Raw genomic sequence first — 16,255 nt, forward strand, 5'->3', positions numbered from 1 at the left:
AATCCAAAGGCATGCTTATTTTTAGGTTCTAGGTTAAATGGTAGTCAACTTCGTTTTTTCAAATAGAACCCTATAGTTTTTACGGGTGATTTGTATTTTATAGGGAAAAGGATAACTTTTTTCTGAAGAAATATTTTGTTTGATGCATATTTTTTGTCACCCGGGTAAAAACATAATAGATATTTTCATTGATTTCTTTATGCGTCGCGAACTATTATTGTATGTTGCATTTGGAATTAACTAAGACTTTCAAAATTTCAAATAATCAAACTTTTGTTCGAAAAAATTTTTAGAACACCAGGAAAAGAAAACTGCAGATTTATTTCTTCTATTGTAGATATTTGTATCTGGTGTTGGTTTTTGATCTACATTCACTTATATTGTGACAAATATGTGACAAATATTACAAATCTAATGAAATAATGTGATAAATTTTAATTTAAATTGAACTTACAGATGCTTTTCTATTAATCATTTAATTGAGAAAACGTGGTGAATATTTACAGAGACGTGAAGAGTTCAATCAGAATAATAATTATTACTCCAGATCAAACAACAATATACTGTGTGGCACTCAACAATTTTATCTTTTTTAACACGCTTTTATAAGCTTAGTACGTATCTAAATGTAACGGAATCTTTGAACGTGATTTTCATCCACTTCAAAACGTCAGATTGAATTCACACACTTATCAAGGATCGATAAAAATACAATAATTTAGAAAGTTTATCCGATTATTCTGATCAGAATCTTCAGGAACTAAAAAATTTTTGATGGTGGAAGCGCAGATAACCATCCATAATATTAATCAATATAAAAGTTTAAAAAACTATAAAACACGCTTTTGTAGATAGTTGAACTAAAAAGTATATGAGTATGAATATGAGTATGGACGTTAGCGGGCCATGCTCGAGCATCGGGCCTCGAAGCAATGGTTCAGAGCACTTAGCCAAATAGACCCTTGTACTCTATCCCCGCTACGCTTTTCAGTGGCTATTATAACCAACTGATTTACTGAAACCCAGGTTCTGCCTAGCGCTGAGTTTCCTAATTTCTTCTGGTTCGACTATGGCCGGACCAAACCATTTCCTTCGCTGCTGTATGAGCGCCGGGCAGTAACAGAGAAAGTGGATCGATCAATCACACGCGGAAGATTGTCTTTTTCCAATCTGATGTTGGAACTTGATCAAGTTATCATGCCCTGTGAGTAACTCTACGATGACTCTAATATCAGCTCTGTTTAGTTTCAAGATCTCCTCGGCTCTGTTACCGAGCGAGTTTCCTTCACTCAACAGGCTTTTGGCGATTCGCCCTCCCTCGTAGCTGGTCCATGCCTTTAATTGTTGGTTTTTCAGATTATCTTCTAATCTGTTAAGACCTTCTTGGTTGGCTTCTACTAAAAAGTATAACATAAACAAAATATAAATTAGCTAATCGATTCTTATGTCATGTTTTATTCAAAAATGGGAAAAAGCTAAAAGAGTTTAAATAGATTATTTATGAAGTAATAAACCTAGAATACAAAAATTCACAAAAGTAAGAAAATTAATCGAAAATTAATGAATAAATGAATAGAAGCAGGTTACTTTTGCTGTATTTATTGAACTAATTAAAGAGTTATATCTAAACTTTCAAATAATAAATCAAATTTTTGTACACTCTGTACTTACGCATAATTAATATAGATTCTTAAATATTTATTTTATATACAAAGTAATAAATATTTTAAATTTAGTTCACAAAAGACTCTTAAACGGGAAACATTTTCGTTAAGACTTAGATAGTTTTTTTTAATATTTTAAGTATTAGATATGTTGTGCCGAAAATGTTTTAGTTTTGAGTTTGATTAAATTTACCTTGAACGGTCAAATAAAATTCAGTCATCTACTGAATCATCAGATTCAGGTAATTTTTTTTAAATTTTCTTTATTATTTTTTTTCGCGAGAATTGCAAAATAAATAGTGTAGATAAAAATCGAAAATAGTTTTTGTAAAAAATTAGATTATGGCAATTAGGGTACGGCAACTAGAGCAAATAAATATTTTTCGAAAGAGTTTTTATGTTGTTAATCTACAATGAGTATATAAAATTTTACTTTTTGAGAGAAATCTGACGTGTTGTCTTTTGGTATAGTTACTTATTAACAATTTTGAAAAAAGTTTCGAACAAAAGGCATTTTGGCATTTTGATGAAAAACATTTTAGCTATTTATAGCTTTGATCTATCTCTAACGTTTTCGAATAATTTGCCATATCTGTTAAAAAATGGTTCTCAAAAAAGATTTAGACCAAAAATGGTTTATCTTTGACAAACTTTATCTTTGAAGGTATGATGACGCTGCGTTCATGGTTCAAACGATTAAAAACATGGCATCAATTTCGACATGGAATTTTTCACACTGGAATAATTATACTAATGGTATTTCATTTAATTTCGAATGGAGCTAATTCTCAAGAAACTGAGGATGGTGAGTTGTTCTTAAATTCTTTTAAAATAAATTCAAATTTTTGTTTAGCGCCCATTATTATATTGGTTTGAAACTTATAAGTATAGACAATTTTTGATGGAAATTTATGATATCATTAACTTGCGCTTCCACCATAATTATAGACATTACTACTTTCATCTTATCTAGATAGTCATTTTTTCCATTTAAAACCAATTACAATCGAGTTACAAAACTAAAGTGTTTTCAAGCAGTGAGTTTACTCGAATTGAAATTCTAATTTGGTTTAAAAATAAGCTACGTCAAGCCAAATCATTAATTCGAACTCATTAAATTGTATACAATGGTTTGAAAGTGTATTCATCGGTCGGATATCTGTCCTGTAGTTTAAGTTGAGAGTACTAAGTATAGGAATCTCAGCCAAACAATGATAATTTCGTTGAGAAAACTATTTAACTCACTGACTGACTGACTAACTCATCACGAGATCTCTAAAACTATACACCCGATTAAATTCAAATTTAGCATAGTTGCTCATTTTGCGATATAGACGCTTCATAAGAACGGATTTTTGGAAATTTTGGTGGTGAAAAAGGGAAAAAAAGTTATTTGACAATCTGTTATTTTTGAATTCCCTACTCATCCAATTAAAAAAATTATTTCACCTATAGAATGCTACAATATCAGTAAGTAACAGGTGCTGTATTATATCTTCAAAAAATAGGATTCCCTATCAAAAAATTCAACCCTTGAAATTGTGAACAAAAAGAGAAATAAATGAGGGCCAAGAAAATGAAGTCGATAAAATGGTGGCCGTTGTTTTTAAAATTGAAATTCCCCAGTAACGAGGGCGGATAGGATTAAATAAATTCAAATATTCACCAACGTTTCTTCTTTAAAAAAAGATAGGCATGAAGACTCGTCAAAACTTAAAACTTTGGAATAACTGTGTTTTTTTAATTGATATTATTAACGTCATTTATTAACATTAATCAGAAGTTGTTAAAGACCAGAATCACTTAATTGATATTTAATTGTACAGCATTATTTATTATTGAATAGGTGTAGTTACGGTGTTATATCTGTAGCTTATATTCACAGCATGTTGATGATGCGAAACTATAAAATTTTACCCAACCAAATATTATTTACTATACATATATTACATCATCTAACGGGCCGATAGAAATTTTCACTCGAAAAAGATTTTTTAATTTTATTAAATTTCATAAATTTCACTTGTCAAGTCTTAAGGATGTATGAGCATGGTAGTGGGGGCACAAATTTAAAAATAGATATTTTCAATTTTGATGATAAATTTATATTATTACTTGACGATATAAGACGAAAAGTAAGAAGAAAATTTTTCGATATCTGGCTTAACTTTCAAAATATCGAAAATTGAAAATTTTGTTTAATTATTTAGCTTTCGATATTTCGAAAACCAAGACACATATCGAAAAATTTTATTCTTATTTTTCGTCTACATTCATGAAGTTATAACAAAATTCATCATCAAAGTTGAAAATAAGATAAAAATAATTTCAACCCTTAATCTACCCTGCTCTTACATCCCTTATATGGACGGTGACACTTAGTTTTTTTCTTTTCTAATTCATTGCTAATATGTTTACTTTCTATTAAAAAGTCTTTTTAAATTTGCTTTCATTCATTCCAAATGAAAATTATCAAAAACTTCCAAAATATGTCGTTTTTTGAGATTCCTCCATAAGAGCCAATGTATTTTATATTGATTTTTAATGACTTTTTTCTTAAAAATTTGCACGGATACCTAAGCTGAAATTTTAACCACATATTCTTTGAGTAAAAGACTACCTACAAACAAATTTTGAGCCTTTAAATCAAACATTGTTGTCATGCTCATACATCCTTAATTTAGTAATAAATAGATAATTAAGACGTTATATTGAAATTCTAAATTAAATTGCTATATATATCGCATACTTCAATTCAATTAACTAAATCATATCTCTCCAAATTCTCTCTCTAATAATCAATATATGATTTACATATTATATTAAATTACTTTTTTATTAAACACTGTGAATATCGTTATAAAAATATTTTGTTCATTGAACTCTTGTTTAAGATCTATGTATTCCTAAATAGGACACAATATTAGATGGCTCCTTCCTAGTTGTTAAGCACGACACATATTTTGATTTATTTATCATAATTCATATATATATAAGTGCTTCTAATATAATATTTAAATAATAAAATATAATATAATTAATAAAATTAAAATGTATTGACTGTGTATTCATGGTCTGTTACATACCAGTGCTTAAATCGTACCGGGCACTTTTCTCATAACTATTAAAATAATTGCAGGCGATGAATTTAAAAAAATAATGGCGTCAAAAAGCAAATCATTTTATTATAATATTTTGACATACTGTTTCGTGCAGTCTTATTAACTACAGATTTTAATTAATTGCATATTTAAAATTATTCATTAATTAGGGAAATAATTTATACATTATGATTAAACGCATATATTGTTTTATTGATAAACTCAATCTATATCTATATATATATAAGAATTCAAGCTGACTGATCGATCAACGCACATCTCAAACCGCTGGGTCTAGAAGGCTGATTTTTGTACTTTTTGGATCAAATTTACCTTATATACTGAGTTTTATCGAAATTGGAGATAAAAAAAATCTTAATTTAATGATTGGATGCAGAGTTTCTGAGATATCGCAATATTTGGATCGATTTTAGTTCGTATCTCAAAATTTATTCGACCAGTTGTCAAATGCACCCGATTTTTGTACTTTTTGGATCAAAATTACCGTATATACTGAGTTTTATCGAAATTGGAGATAACAAAATTTCTCGATTTTTTTGCAATTTTTTTAAGGGGTACCCCTTTGCTAAAATCGAGAAAATCGCAAAAAAAAATTTGTTTTGGAATTTGATGAAACTTGGTGAATGGGGTAATTTTGATCCAAAAAGTATAAAAATCAGGTTAATTTAATGATTGGATGCAGAGTTTCTGAGATATCGCAATATTTGGATCGATTTTAGTCTGTATCTCAAAATCTATTCGACCAGTCGTCAAATGCACCCGATTTTTGAACTTTTTGGGTCAAAATGACCTTATATACTGAGTTTTATCGAAATTGGAGACAAAAAAATTTCTAGATTTTTTTGCAATTTTTTTAAGGGATACCCCTTTGATAAAATCGAGAAAATCGCAAAAAAAATTTTGTTTTGGAATTTGATGAAACTCGGTGGATGGGGTAATTTGGATCCAAAAAGTTTAAAAATCAGGTTAATTTACTGATTGGACCTATAGAAAGTTACAATGTCAGCGAGTATCATGGGCAAAACTTTCTTTTCAAAAAAGTTAAAATCCATAAAATTGTGAACAAAAGAGTGGATAAGTGAGAGCCATAACGTGATAGTCTATAGGAGAAATTGCTCAGCTAAGTGGGCGGGTATCTGCTAGTCATCACACAATAGTTATTTACGATACTGATAGGATAACAGCATTATTAACGTACTCTTGCGAAATTTGCACTGCGGGTACACAGCCCGAATTGGGCAATCGCAGAAGTACGTTAATAATGCGTTACCATACGTGTATCGCTAAAAAACCTTATCGACGGCTCTAAAATGTGAAAATAAGCGATAATTTGATTTAAAATTGGTCTTTATTAAAAAAAAATAGAACATTAAAAAAGTTACTATATTTCTACAGTAATTTGACGAGGGATTCTAATAATTGATGCGAGTAGCGTCTAGGTCAGAGTCTTGACTCATTTTTCATAACTTTCTAGAATGAAAAATCCAAAATTCTGAGAATCATGTCTATTCGCTGCTTCCTTTTACCGGGATAAATATGAAGAATTTATATTTAAAAACATTTTCCAACGCAATGTTTTATTTAGAACAATTATAAAGTAATTTCTCAGTTGGTTAAAGGTCACATAATACATGCACAGATTTAAATCATAGTCATACTACTGAATCTTTTCGTATTAAGTCTATTTCAATTTTTAAAATGTTATTAATTAATATAAATGGATATTAAATGAGAATAATTCAAAAAAACTAGAGTATTTTTAAATGTAAATGCATTATTCTGTGCGTGTTTTCGAAAATGTGCACGCGGAATATACTAAGGCATTTGAGTTATTTAACCGAGGCCAAGCTTGAAAAAAAAACAAAGTACGTTTTTTAAGCGAACAGTTTAAATTTAAGTAGTTCGATCTTTTAATTCTGCTTTAAAATAACTTATATTTAACAAAAATATAAACTATTAGGCTCGAAAACACACTTTCCAATTCCCAAGGTTGACCTCGGTAAAAAAACTCAAGTATTGGCCAGGCATGGGCGAGTTATTTTAAGTCGAAGTCACCATTGTTATAACTTTATTGTGTGCCATAAACTTTATTCTGTGTCTCTTTATCCAAGTCCGCATTGCTCATAGCGAGACGGGTATACGACTGTTCTACCTATCTCAGTTTCTCTAATAGTAATAAGATAGGTAGAAAAAAATATGTTGTCTCTCTGCCTTACTCGTATTTTTGGTTGTCACTGATTAGGTTGTCACTGTCTTACTCTTATTATAGCTACAGAAGTCTGAGGGACTTGTCTGAGTCACGTTTGCCCATGCCTGGTATTGACTCATATCATTATAAAAATATCCATGCAAAAGGAGCCTCATTCATAGCTGGTATATACAAATAAATGCACATATAATCTTTTAAAAAGGAACCTACTAAGTGAATTTCAAAAATTTGAATGAACAAATTTTTTATGCGTACGATTTAATAATGGCATTAATTAAAATAATAAATCATTCATAAATTAATACAAATGATGTCACATGCAATTATTATAAATATATTTTATTTTTGTAACATTAATTAATATTCCAATATTTTTTACAATTCTTCCGGGTTGAAAATATTTTAATTGAATTACCAAGCACTTCAATTTTATATTCAAGTTATATTTATGAATGTTTAAAAGGTATATGAACTAGTGAAACTCTATCAACAGTTTATGAATTTAGGAATCATGATTTTAATTACAATTCAATTTTCTATTTTCTAGTATTTCTCGAAAAGGGACTCGTGTTTGAGTTCCAAGTAAGCATTGGGTTTGGGCCTTGGGACACATAATATATTTGATAATACCCTTAAAAGAATTTCGCTTTTATTGCCTTCTAGTTTTATCTCTTTCATATACAGTTAGATTTTAACATTCAAGTTTTACCAGCTACGAGCTCAAGGTGGTTAGAATATTTCGACAACAGATGCATAAACATTGAAAACAATTCCTACAAAACCTATTTAAATAATAAACTATTAATTAAATGTTATAAGCTATTATTAAAAAACATTTTACCTGGTTATTATATAAAGAACATAAAAAAATTTATCTAGTAATTCAGCGTCATGTTATAAATATTTCTACGGGCAGCGTTTATTTTAATTCTACACTAAGCGAAAAGAACTAATTTTATGTAATCTATTTTATTTGCAGATGGTATTGTGGATATTTTGGAAAAACTACAAATTGAAAATTTACCAGCGGGTGTGTCACGTGCATACGGAATATGTGAATACAACATTAGCGAAGAAATCAAACGAAATTATACTATAACTAAATCTGCATATAGATTATCTGAAACAGCTTTGCTAACATTGAACACTGCGGATTTGTACCCAACAGGATTTCCACAAGATTTTTCAATATTAGCTACAGTAAAAGCAGCTGAAGGTAAATTATTTTCCTGCTTTAAAACTTTTCATAAAACTAGTTTTCGGTATTGATTTTGCTTTTGTTTTTCAGGTGCTGATATCCAAAGTTTATTTACAATTTATAGTAATAGTGGCGATGAACATATTTCGGTAGCGATTGGTAATGACATCACATTTTTTTATGAGGACATTGATGGAAATCCACCAGAAGATAATTTGATATTTTTCAATCAAAGTATTAATGATGGACAGTAAGTTAAGAGGAAAATTCACTTTTATGTTCAACATGTTCGAAACCTGATCTATAAATGTTAACAAGACCTTTTTTATAAGTAATTGGCATTTTTCCCCCTCTTGGGGGTTAGTCGTGTGGACTACAGGGGTCGCACTCACACGACTTCAATACCACACCAACTATGTACTGCCTTTTTATCTAAAGTTATGTTAAAATGATATCAAAAGGTTTTAGAAAAATCAATGCTTCCCTTCTTTATTTTTACAATTAATAGCATTTGATTCTTTTTGAAGTTTGTGTTATTCATTTATTCAGATTTATGATATTTTGAAATATTTTCAGATGGCACAGATTGGCGTTTAGCGTAAAAGGAAATGCAGTTACGCTTATTTTAGATTGTGACACACAAGTAACCAAAATGTTATATCGAGAGAGTGATTCACAAATTAATTCCGAGGGTATTATTTTAGTTGGTCAAAAATTGTTACAAGAAGATTTTTTTACTGTAAGATTATTTAACAATACATACCAACTTATTGAAGTAAATTTTTAATTTTTGCCATACATGTTTCAGGGGGATGTAGAAACTCTGTTACTAGGGAACACTCCCGACGTTGCATTTGAAATTTGTAATGTGTACTCACCATATTGTGATTATGGCAGTGCCCAAGGTTCTGGTGCAACATGGTCGTATAGTTATAGAGGATTTCGAAATGGAAGTGCTTCATCGGGCGAAGATAATGATCGAAGACGAATACAAACATTTGGAAGTTCAAGTTCAAGAGGATTTGCAACAGGTGAAAGAAATGAAGGTTCCAGAGTATCTGGGAGCGGTAGTGTTTCATTAGGAGGCGAAAGTGATCGAAGAAGAATATATACTTTAGGGGAATCGTCTTCCAATGGATATGGAGAAGACAATAGAGCTGGTGGGTCTAGAACATCATTTGAAGAAGACTCGAGGGGCATTTATTCTGGAGAAAATAGTGAAAATTTTGACCGTAATGCAATAAACCATACTAATGTATTTGTTTACACCTCAACAGGTAAGTTAAAAAGATTCATAAATATTCAGAAACATTTCTAATTAAATGATTTTTTGTTCTAGAAAATAATAATGGACGCTTTGAAACTACTGAATATGATGTGAATCGATTTGGTTTAACATCTAGTTATGGAACACCTTTAACAACAACTTCAAGTACATTAAATGCCACAAGTAGTATTTATCCAGATATTGATTACGATCTTTATGAAACAACACCAGCAAATTTTTATGTATTTTCAAAATATTTTCATATTAATTAATAGAAACAAAAAATTTTTATTCGGTATCTATTTTTCAGCCAGATGGTGATAATGGTATATATTCAATAAATGGAGGTATTCCAGGACCTAGAGGTTATCCAGGGCCACCAGGGCCTCCTGGTCCTCCAGGACCAAAAGGTGACATTGGTAAAGACGGTTTAGCTGGCACCTCAGGAATACAAGGACCCCCAGGGCATGTTTTTATAATTCCAGTAAGTTGTTAAATTTGTTTATAAAGAAAGCAAATCCACTTATTCTTAAATATTTTAGTTGAATTCAGGCAATGATAAAGGTCCAGATCCAAATACAGAAACATTCCGACAAATGCTGTCACAACATATGGTAATATAAATTACCGTTCTTTATTAAAACACAAATTGAAAAAAATGTTGGTTTACAGATGGCAATGAGAGGAACTGAAGGGCCAAGAGGATTAACGGGTGTACCAGGACCAGAAGGTCCTCCTGGGCTTGTAGGTTTAAAAGGAGAGTCAGGAGAAGTTGGTGAACCGGTATGAATATATTTCCTATTTAATACATTCAATTGGCAAGTAATAGCTTAATATTTAGGGCCAACCAGGTTTACCTGGTCCAGTTGGCAGTCCTGGCCGAGAAGGAAGAAGAGGCCGTTCTGGTCGAGATGGCGAACGGGGTACAACTGGTCCCCCCGGAGCCAAAGGGGAACCAGGACCAAGAGGTGTACCTGGACTCCCTGGCGAAAAAGGTGAACGGGGAGCTACAGGGAGCACAGGAGAAAGAGGTTTGCCTGGCCACGATGGTATTCAAGGAGAGGAAGGTCCACCAGGGTTACCAGGAATGCCTGGTGAATTGGTAAGATTTTTGTGTAATCAATTTTAGTTATCAATTTTGTTCTTAACCAAAACGTTATTATATTAGGGACCAAGAGGATTCATGGGGCCAAGAGGATTCCCAGGCTTACAAGGCAATCCAGGAGTTCCTGGAAGTGAAGGCCTTCCTGGATCCAAAGGAAATAACGGACCTCCTGGTCAACCAGGACCACCAGGTCAAACCGGCCCGCTAGGCCCAGTTGGTCCACCAGGACCTCAAGGTTTATTGGGTCCGACGGGTATAGTGGTACATATATTTAAAATAAATAATAATACCAGATTGTTTTAAATCTCAAATCTTTTAGGGACCACAAGGGAAACCTGGATTACCGGGTTTACCAGGATCTGAAGGATTACCAGGACATCCAGGCAATCCAGGAATGCCTGGAGCTAAAGGTGAAACTGGACCGCAAGGCCCACAAGGTACTGTAGGATTCCCGGGTAACCGTGGATCCAAAGGTGATGAAGGAAAAAGAGGTCCCCTTGGGGAGAAAGGAGATAAAGGAGATCGTGGAGTAGACGGTGATAAAGGTGAATATGGCCCAAAGGGAGACAAAGGTGCAGTAGGACCGACAGGCATGCCTGGGCTGGAAGGAGTGGAAGGACCAAAAGTAAGAAAGAATTATAGTTAAATATGCAGATTTTAAAAATTTCCTATATTTAGGGTTTTGATGGCCCTCGTGGAGAAACTGGTCCGTTAGGAATGCCGGGAGAAAAAGGCAAACAAGGCTTACAAGGTTTTCCTGGCTATCCTGGAAATCCAGGCGACAAAGGTGATAAAGGTGCTACGGGAAAAATGGGACCTATAGGTGAAAAAGGCGATCGAGTAAGTTTATCACATAATTATGCCAAAAAAAATATAACTGTACATATTTCTTACTTACTTTTTCTCGTTAAAAAGGGAAATACCGGCCTACCAGGAGAACGCGGTGAAAGTGGGCCACGAGTAAGTACAATTAAACAATTATAATATAAGTATATTAATAATTCAACAAAATATAATATTAGGGTTTCCGTGGATCCCGTGGAAGACGTGGATCTGAAGGCACTCCAGGACCAAAAGGAGACACAGGCCAACCGGGCCCTCCAGGCCCAACAGGTGAGAGAGGATTACAAGGACCAGATGGACCTCGAGGATTTATTGGGCCTCCCGGGCCACCAGGAACTAATGGAAAAGATGGTTTACCAGGTCCACCTGGAGAAAGAGGACCTCCTGTGAGTATTGCTTCCAATGCAGCTTCACCTTTTTCTTGATTAAGATACGTCCAATTATTTATTAGATGATAGCAACTGTGACTGTAACGAATTATAACCAAATAACCTACAAGAACGATTCCGCAGCCATAAATTCATCGTTAAACTTTGTCATATCAGGAATTTAAATCACTAAACTGCACATTATCATAGTGATCCGAAACTATCGTGCTAGAAAATGTATTTTAGATGCCCTTGCGTATATGATATAAAGGCTCATTCTTCAACTTTAACACACGCCAGCAAATTCAACTTTCAAGTCTAGGGTCAAATCGTTAATATGCGAATATGCTATAGCATTGATTTTCGTTTTATTTCGTTGAAAAATTCTCTTCTATACGCAAACGATATAAAAATACTCTCATTTCAAGTTGTCAATATCTCGAACCGTCAATATATCTAAAAATATTTTAGTGTTCATTTTCGTCTTATTCTAAGAGCCTTCTAAGTCTAAGTAAGCAATTTTTTACATAACAGGAAAAATATTCGTTACTTTCAAGTATTACAAAAGGTCTAAATTAATAATATCTTTTTTTTTAATTATTATTGCATGATAGGGAGAAACTGGTCCGGTGGGACCTGTAGGAGCACCTGGTGTTATAGGTCCAGCAGGACCTTCTGGAGAACCAGGACCAATTGGAGAACCCGGTATACCAGGTAATCCAGGATTGCCTGGAGAACCAGGAATTGCTGGTGAACAAGGAAAAGAAGGACCGCCGGGCCCCCCTGGACCACAAGGGAAGCCAGGCCCTCCAGGTACTTCTGGCCCACCTGGTTTTCCAGGAGAACGGGGGCATGCAGGTGTGCCAGGAATACCTGGTTTAAAAGGAGAAGTAGGCTCTCCGGGGCTTATGGGGCCTGCGGGTGACAAAGGCCAGCAAGGGGAACCTGGTAAAGATGGACCACCTGGCCCTGAAGGACGAGTAGGGCCCGTTGGTCCAGCAGGCGCTACCGGACTTAAAGGTGAACGTGGTGATATCGGCCCACCTGGACCTGTTGGAAGAGACGGTCTTCCCGGAGCAAGAGGATTGGATGGTCCTCCTGGGCCAATGGGATCTCCTGGTGAAGATGGAGACAAAGGCGATGCTGGACCCCCCGGTGAAAAAGGATTTAAAGGTTCCAGAGGAGAAACTGTAAGTTATTCACTATTACTAAAAAGCAAATTGTTGTACCTAATTTAAAATCTTCCTTAGGGACCTGTTGGACCAATTGGATCTCAAGGTTTGCGAGGTGAACCAGGACCCTCAGGAGCCCCCGGAGAACCAGGACCACCAGGAGAAATCGGTCGCCAAGGACAAAAGGGTGAAGATGGTCCAAAGGGTGTATCCGGACCTGCTGGCCCAGCAGGGCCACAAGGTTTACCTGGTCCACCAGGTCTTAAAGGTGACATGGGTGATATCGGACAGAAAGGTACAATATTACAATTTAGTAATTATTATCAAATTTCTTCAGAAAACGATATAATAAACGTTATATACTAGGTCCTCTTGGTCCGGCCGGTTCACCTGGTGAACAAGGACCACGTGGTGTCAAAGGAGTACAAGGTATTCAAGGGCCTCCTGGTGCTGAAGGACTTCAAGGACAAAGAGGTGAACCAGGTCCACCAGGACCCATTGGACCACCAGGTGCAGATGGCAAAGACGTAATTATCATTTTAGTTTAGAATTAACAAAAAATTTATACACATCGATTATTAACTTGATTTTAGGGTGAGCGTGGAGCACAAGGGCAAAAAGGAGAAGAAGGAAAACCGGGAACTCCTGGTTCTCCTGGACCCCGAGGACCTGTTGGCCCGGAAGGTCCAAAAGGATCTGCCGGTGCTCCAGGTTTCCCTGGAAGTGTTGGTGAACCTGGAACACAAGGACCAAAGGGAGACACGGGAAAAGATGGCGCTGATGGAAGCCCTGGTGCCACTGGTCCACCTGGCGAACCAGGCTCCCCAGGAAAAATGGGACAACCCGGTTTACCCGGCAAACCTGTATGCTTTATTCTTCAATACGTTGTATTTGAAAAATATATACATAAATGTTTTTCAGGGACCCGAAGGTCCAGCAGGCATGCAAGGAAGTACTGGTTTACCCGGAGAATCTGGTGATAAAGGAGCTCCAGGCCCACCAGGAATTCAAGGTCCCAGTGGAGTTCAAGGTGTCCCCGGCCCACAAGGCTTACCTGGATTACGTGGTTCTCCAGGACCAGCTGTACGTACTTGATTAAAGCAATTATTTTAATTGAAGCAATTTTTATCTAGAATTTATTTAATAGGGTGACGTTGGACCACCGGGAAAAGTAGGGCCAGTTGGTAATCCTGGTAAAAATGGCGAGATAGGTTTAAAGGGTAGTAAAGGCGATAGAGGTAAAAGAGGTCAAAAAGGACATCGAGGAGATATGGGGCCTACTGGTAAAAAAGGCGATATAGGCGAAAAAGGACATCAAGGTCCTCCAGGAAATCAAGGTCCAGAAGGTGTTAAAGGAGAAATTGTATGTATATACTTTTCTCAGTTTATGTTTCATTAATGTATAATTGTTCGTTTCTTTAGGGTCCACCTGGTCCTATTGGTTTAAAAGGAAATGAAGGACCTATGGGCCCGGTAGGGCCTGAGGGACCGCAAGGTCTTAAGGGTTCTGAAGGCCCAACTGGAATCAAAGGAGAACCTGGCCCTGCTGGCCCACCTGGACCACCAGGTCCACCTGCTGAAATGCCATTACTTCCACCCGAATTACTGTTCCAACATGACATTCTTCAACGATCCAAGCGTAGTTCCGAACCGTAAGCATTCATAAACAAGTTTAAGGTACAATGTTTCAGATTTTTTCATTTTAGGGAAGAGGACAATGATTATGCGGATGCAATAAACAAAAAGAAAGGTGATGACATCAATCCCGAAGAAAATTTAACGTATCCAAAAGAGGATGTTGGTCCCAAATTTTTGGATATGTACAGTTCAATTTATGCAATGCGACAGGAGCTGGATCGTGTACGTAAACCAGTGGGATCAAGAGATAATCCGGCCCGTACGTGCAAAGATCTGTATTATGGACATCCGCAATACAAAGATGGTTTGTTGAACAGAAAGAAAACGATGAAATTAAATACAAAATTTTACTTTTAACAATTGATTTCTTTTAGGTTGGTTTTGGATTGATCCAAATTTAGGAATGCCAGATGATTCGATCTATGTGTATTGTAATATGACAAACGAAGGTGAAACTTGCATATATCCTGACATTCACAGTTCTCAAATGCCAAATATTCCCTGGCGTAAAGAGCATGATGATCAGACAGATTGGTACTCAAATTTACGTGGTGGTTTCAGGGTAAATATTTTCAACTAGAATATATTAAAAAATATTTCCAAATTTAACTGTGGTGTTTTTCAGATAACATACGAAACAGTTGGTGTTGTTCAAATGACCTTTTTAAGATTACTTGCACAGAGTGCCCATCAAAATTTCACTTATACTTGTATTAATAGCGCAGCATGGTATAATTCCAAAGCAAAAAATTATAATTCAGCCATTAAAATTTTAAGTGGGAATGAAGAAGAATTTTCATATTCATCTGGTAATAAACCAAATATATTGGTTGATGGATGTAAGGTAAGTCTTATTTGACAGTGAATTCAAAAGTTTCTTCCAAACTTCTTATAAATAATAATCCTGTATTATAGTCACTTTGTTCGACTACTATCAGTCTCTGGTTATGACATAATCTCGTATCGGGCTGTGAGATAATCATTTCTATCCAATCATAAGATTTCTGTTTTTCTTTATAAGGACGTAACGTTTACATACATTGAAATATAATAAAACCTTTATCTTTTCTTTTCCAGAATGGAAAATCAAAAAGTGAAACAGTTTTTGAAATCCGTACGAAACGTTTACATGAGGTACCAATTATAGATTTTTATCCAGTAGACTACGGTAATCCCAATCAAGCCTTTGGATTTTTGGTTGGACCGGTTTGCTTTAGATAACAGTAACACATAAGTACACATTGAACTCTGCACATGAATTTTATCAACGAATCAACCAAAACATCAATTATTGTAGTAGTAACTTTTAGCGTTTCTTTTAGTTTTTAGTAGGTACTAACTTTTAAAAAAAAACTGCAGGAAGTCAAAGGAAACATGATAAGAATGTGCAATTTGAGCCGTTACCTGTAGTTTTTTAAATCTTGTCAATTAGTGTGTTATTATGTACTTATATTAATATGAGCATTCCAAAAAAATGAAGTATGGATGAAAATTGTTGAAAAGTATGAATGTGTGTACATAAAACTTGTAAATACTTTTAAAATAAAAATTTGTGACAACTTGTAAATATAATTTTTAGATAATTAATTTAAGGATAATTTCGTTTTTAAAATTTATAAAAATAATATTTGTACAAATATTATTTTACCATAAATGTTAAACAGATAAA

The 16,255-nt window shown here is 34.3% G+C and overlaps 1 protein-coding gene across 1 annotated transcript; it reads left to right on the top strand.

The window, feature by feature from the left end:
• The first annotated feature begins 1,827 nt into the window (after positions 1-1,827).
• Positions 1,828-16,054, top strand: LOC123292304 (collagen alpha-1(XI) chain-like). The gene is made up of 27 exons (XM_044872899.1): positions 1,828-1,906; positions 2,329-2,469; positions 7,975-8,211; positions 8,284-8,443; positions 8,770-8,932; positions 9,002-9,470; positions 9,533-9,702; positions 9,771-9,944; positions 10,003-10,074; positions 10,133-10,243; positions 10,302-10,562; positions 10,629-10,826; positions 10,885-11,190; positions 11,244-11,405; positions 11,481-11,525; positions 11,588-11,794; positions 12,391-12,966; positions 13,027-13,243; positions 13,315-13,475; positions 13,542-13,811; positions 13,870-14,031; positions 14,096-14,311; positions 14,371-14,600; positions 14,655-14,890; positions 14,961-15,148; positions 15,212-15,430; positions 15,664-16,054. Exons 2-27 carry the CDS (start codon positions 2,331-2,333, stop codon positions 15,805-15,807), a joined length of 5,493 nt encoding a protein of 1,830 aa, XP_044728834.1. The 5' UTR covers positions 1,828-1,906; positions 2,329-2,330; the 3' UTR covers positions 15,808-16,054.
• The last annotated feature ends 201 nt before the right edge of the window (positions 16,055-16,255 follow it).

Source organism: Chrysoperla carnea, chromosome 2 (genome assembly GCF_905475395.1).
Source record: "Chrysoperla carnea chromosome 2, inChrCarn1.1, whole genome shotgun sequence".
NCBI classification, from domain to species: Eukaryota; Metazoa; Arthropoda; class Insecta; order Neuroptera; family Chrysopidae; genus Chrysoperla; species Chrysoperla carnea.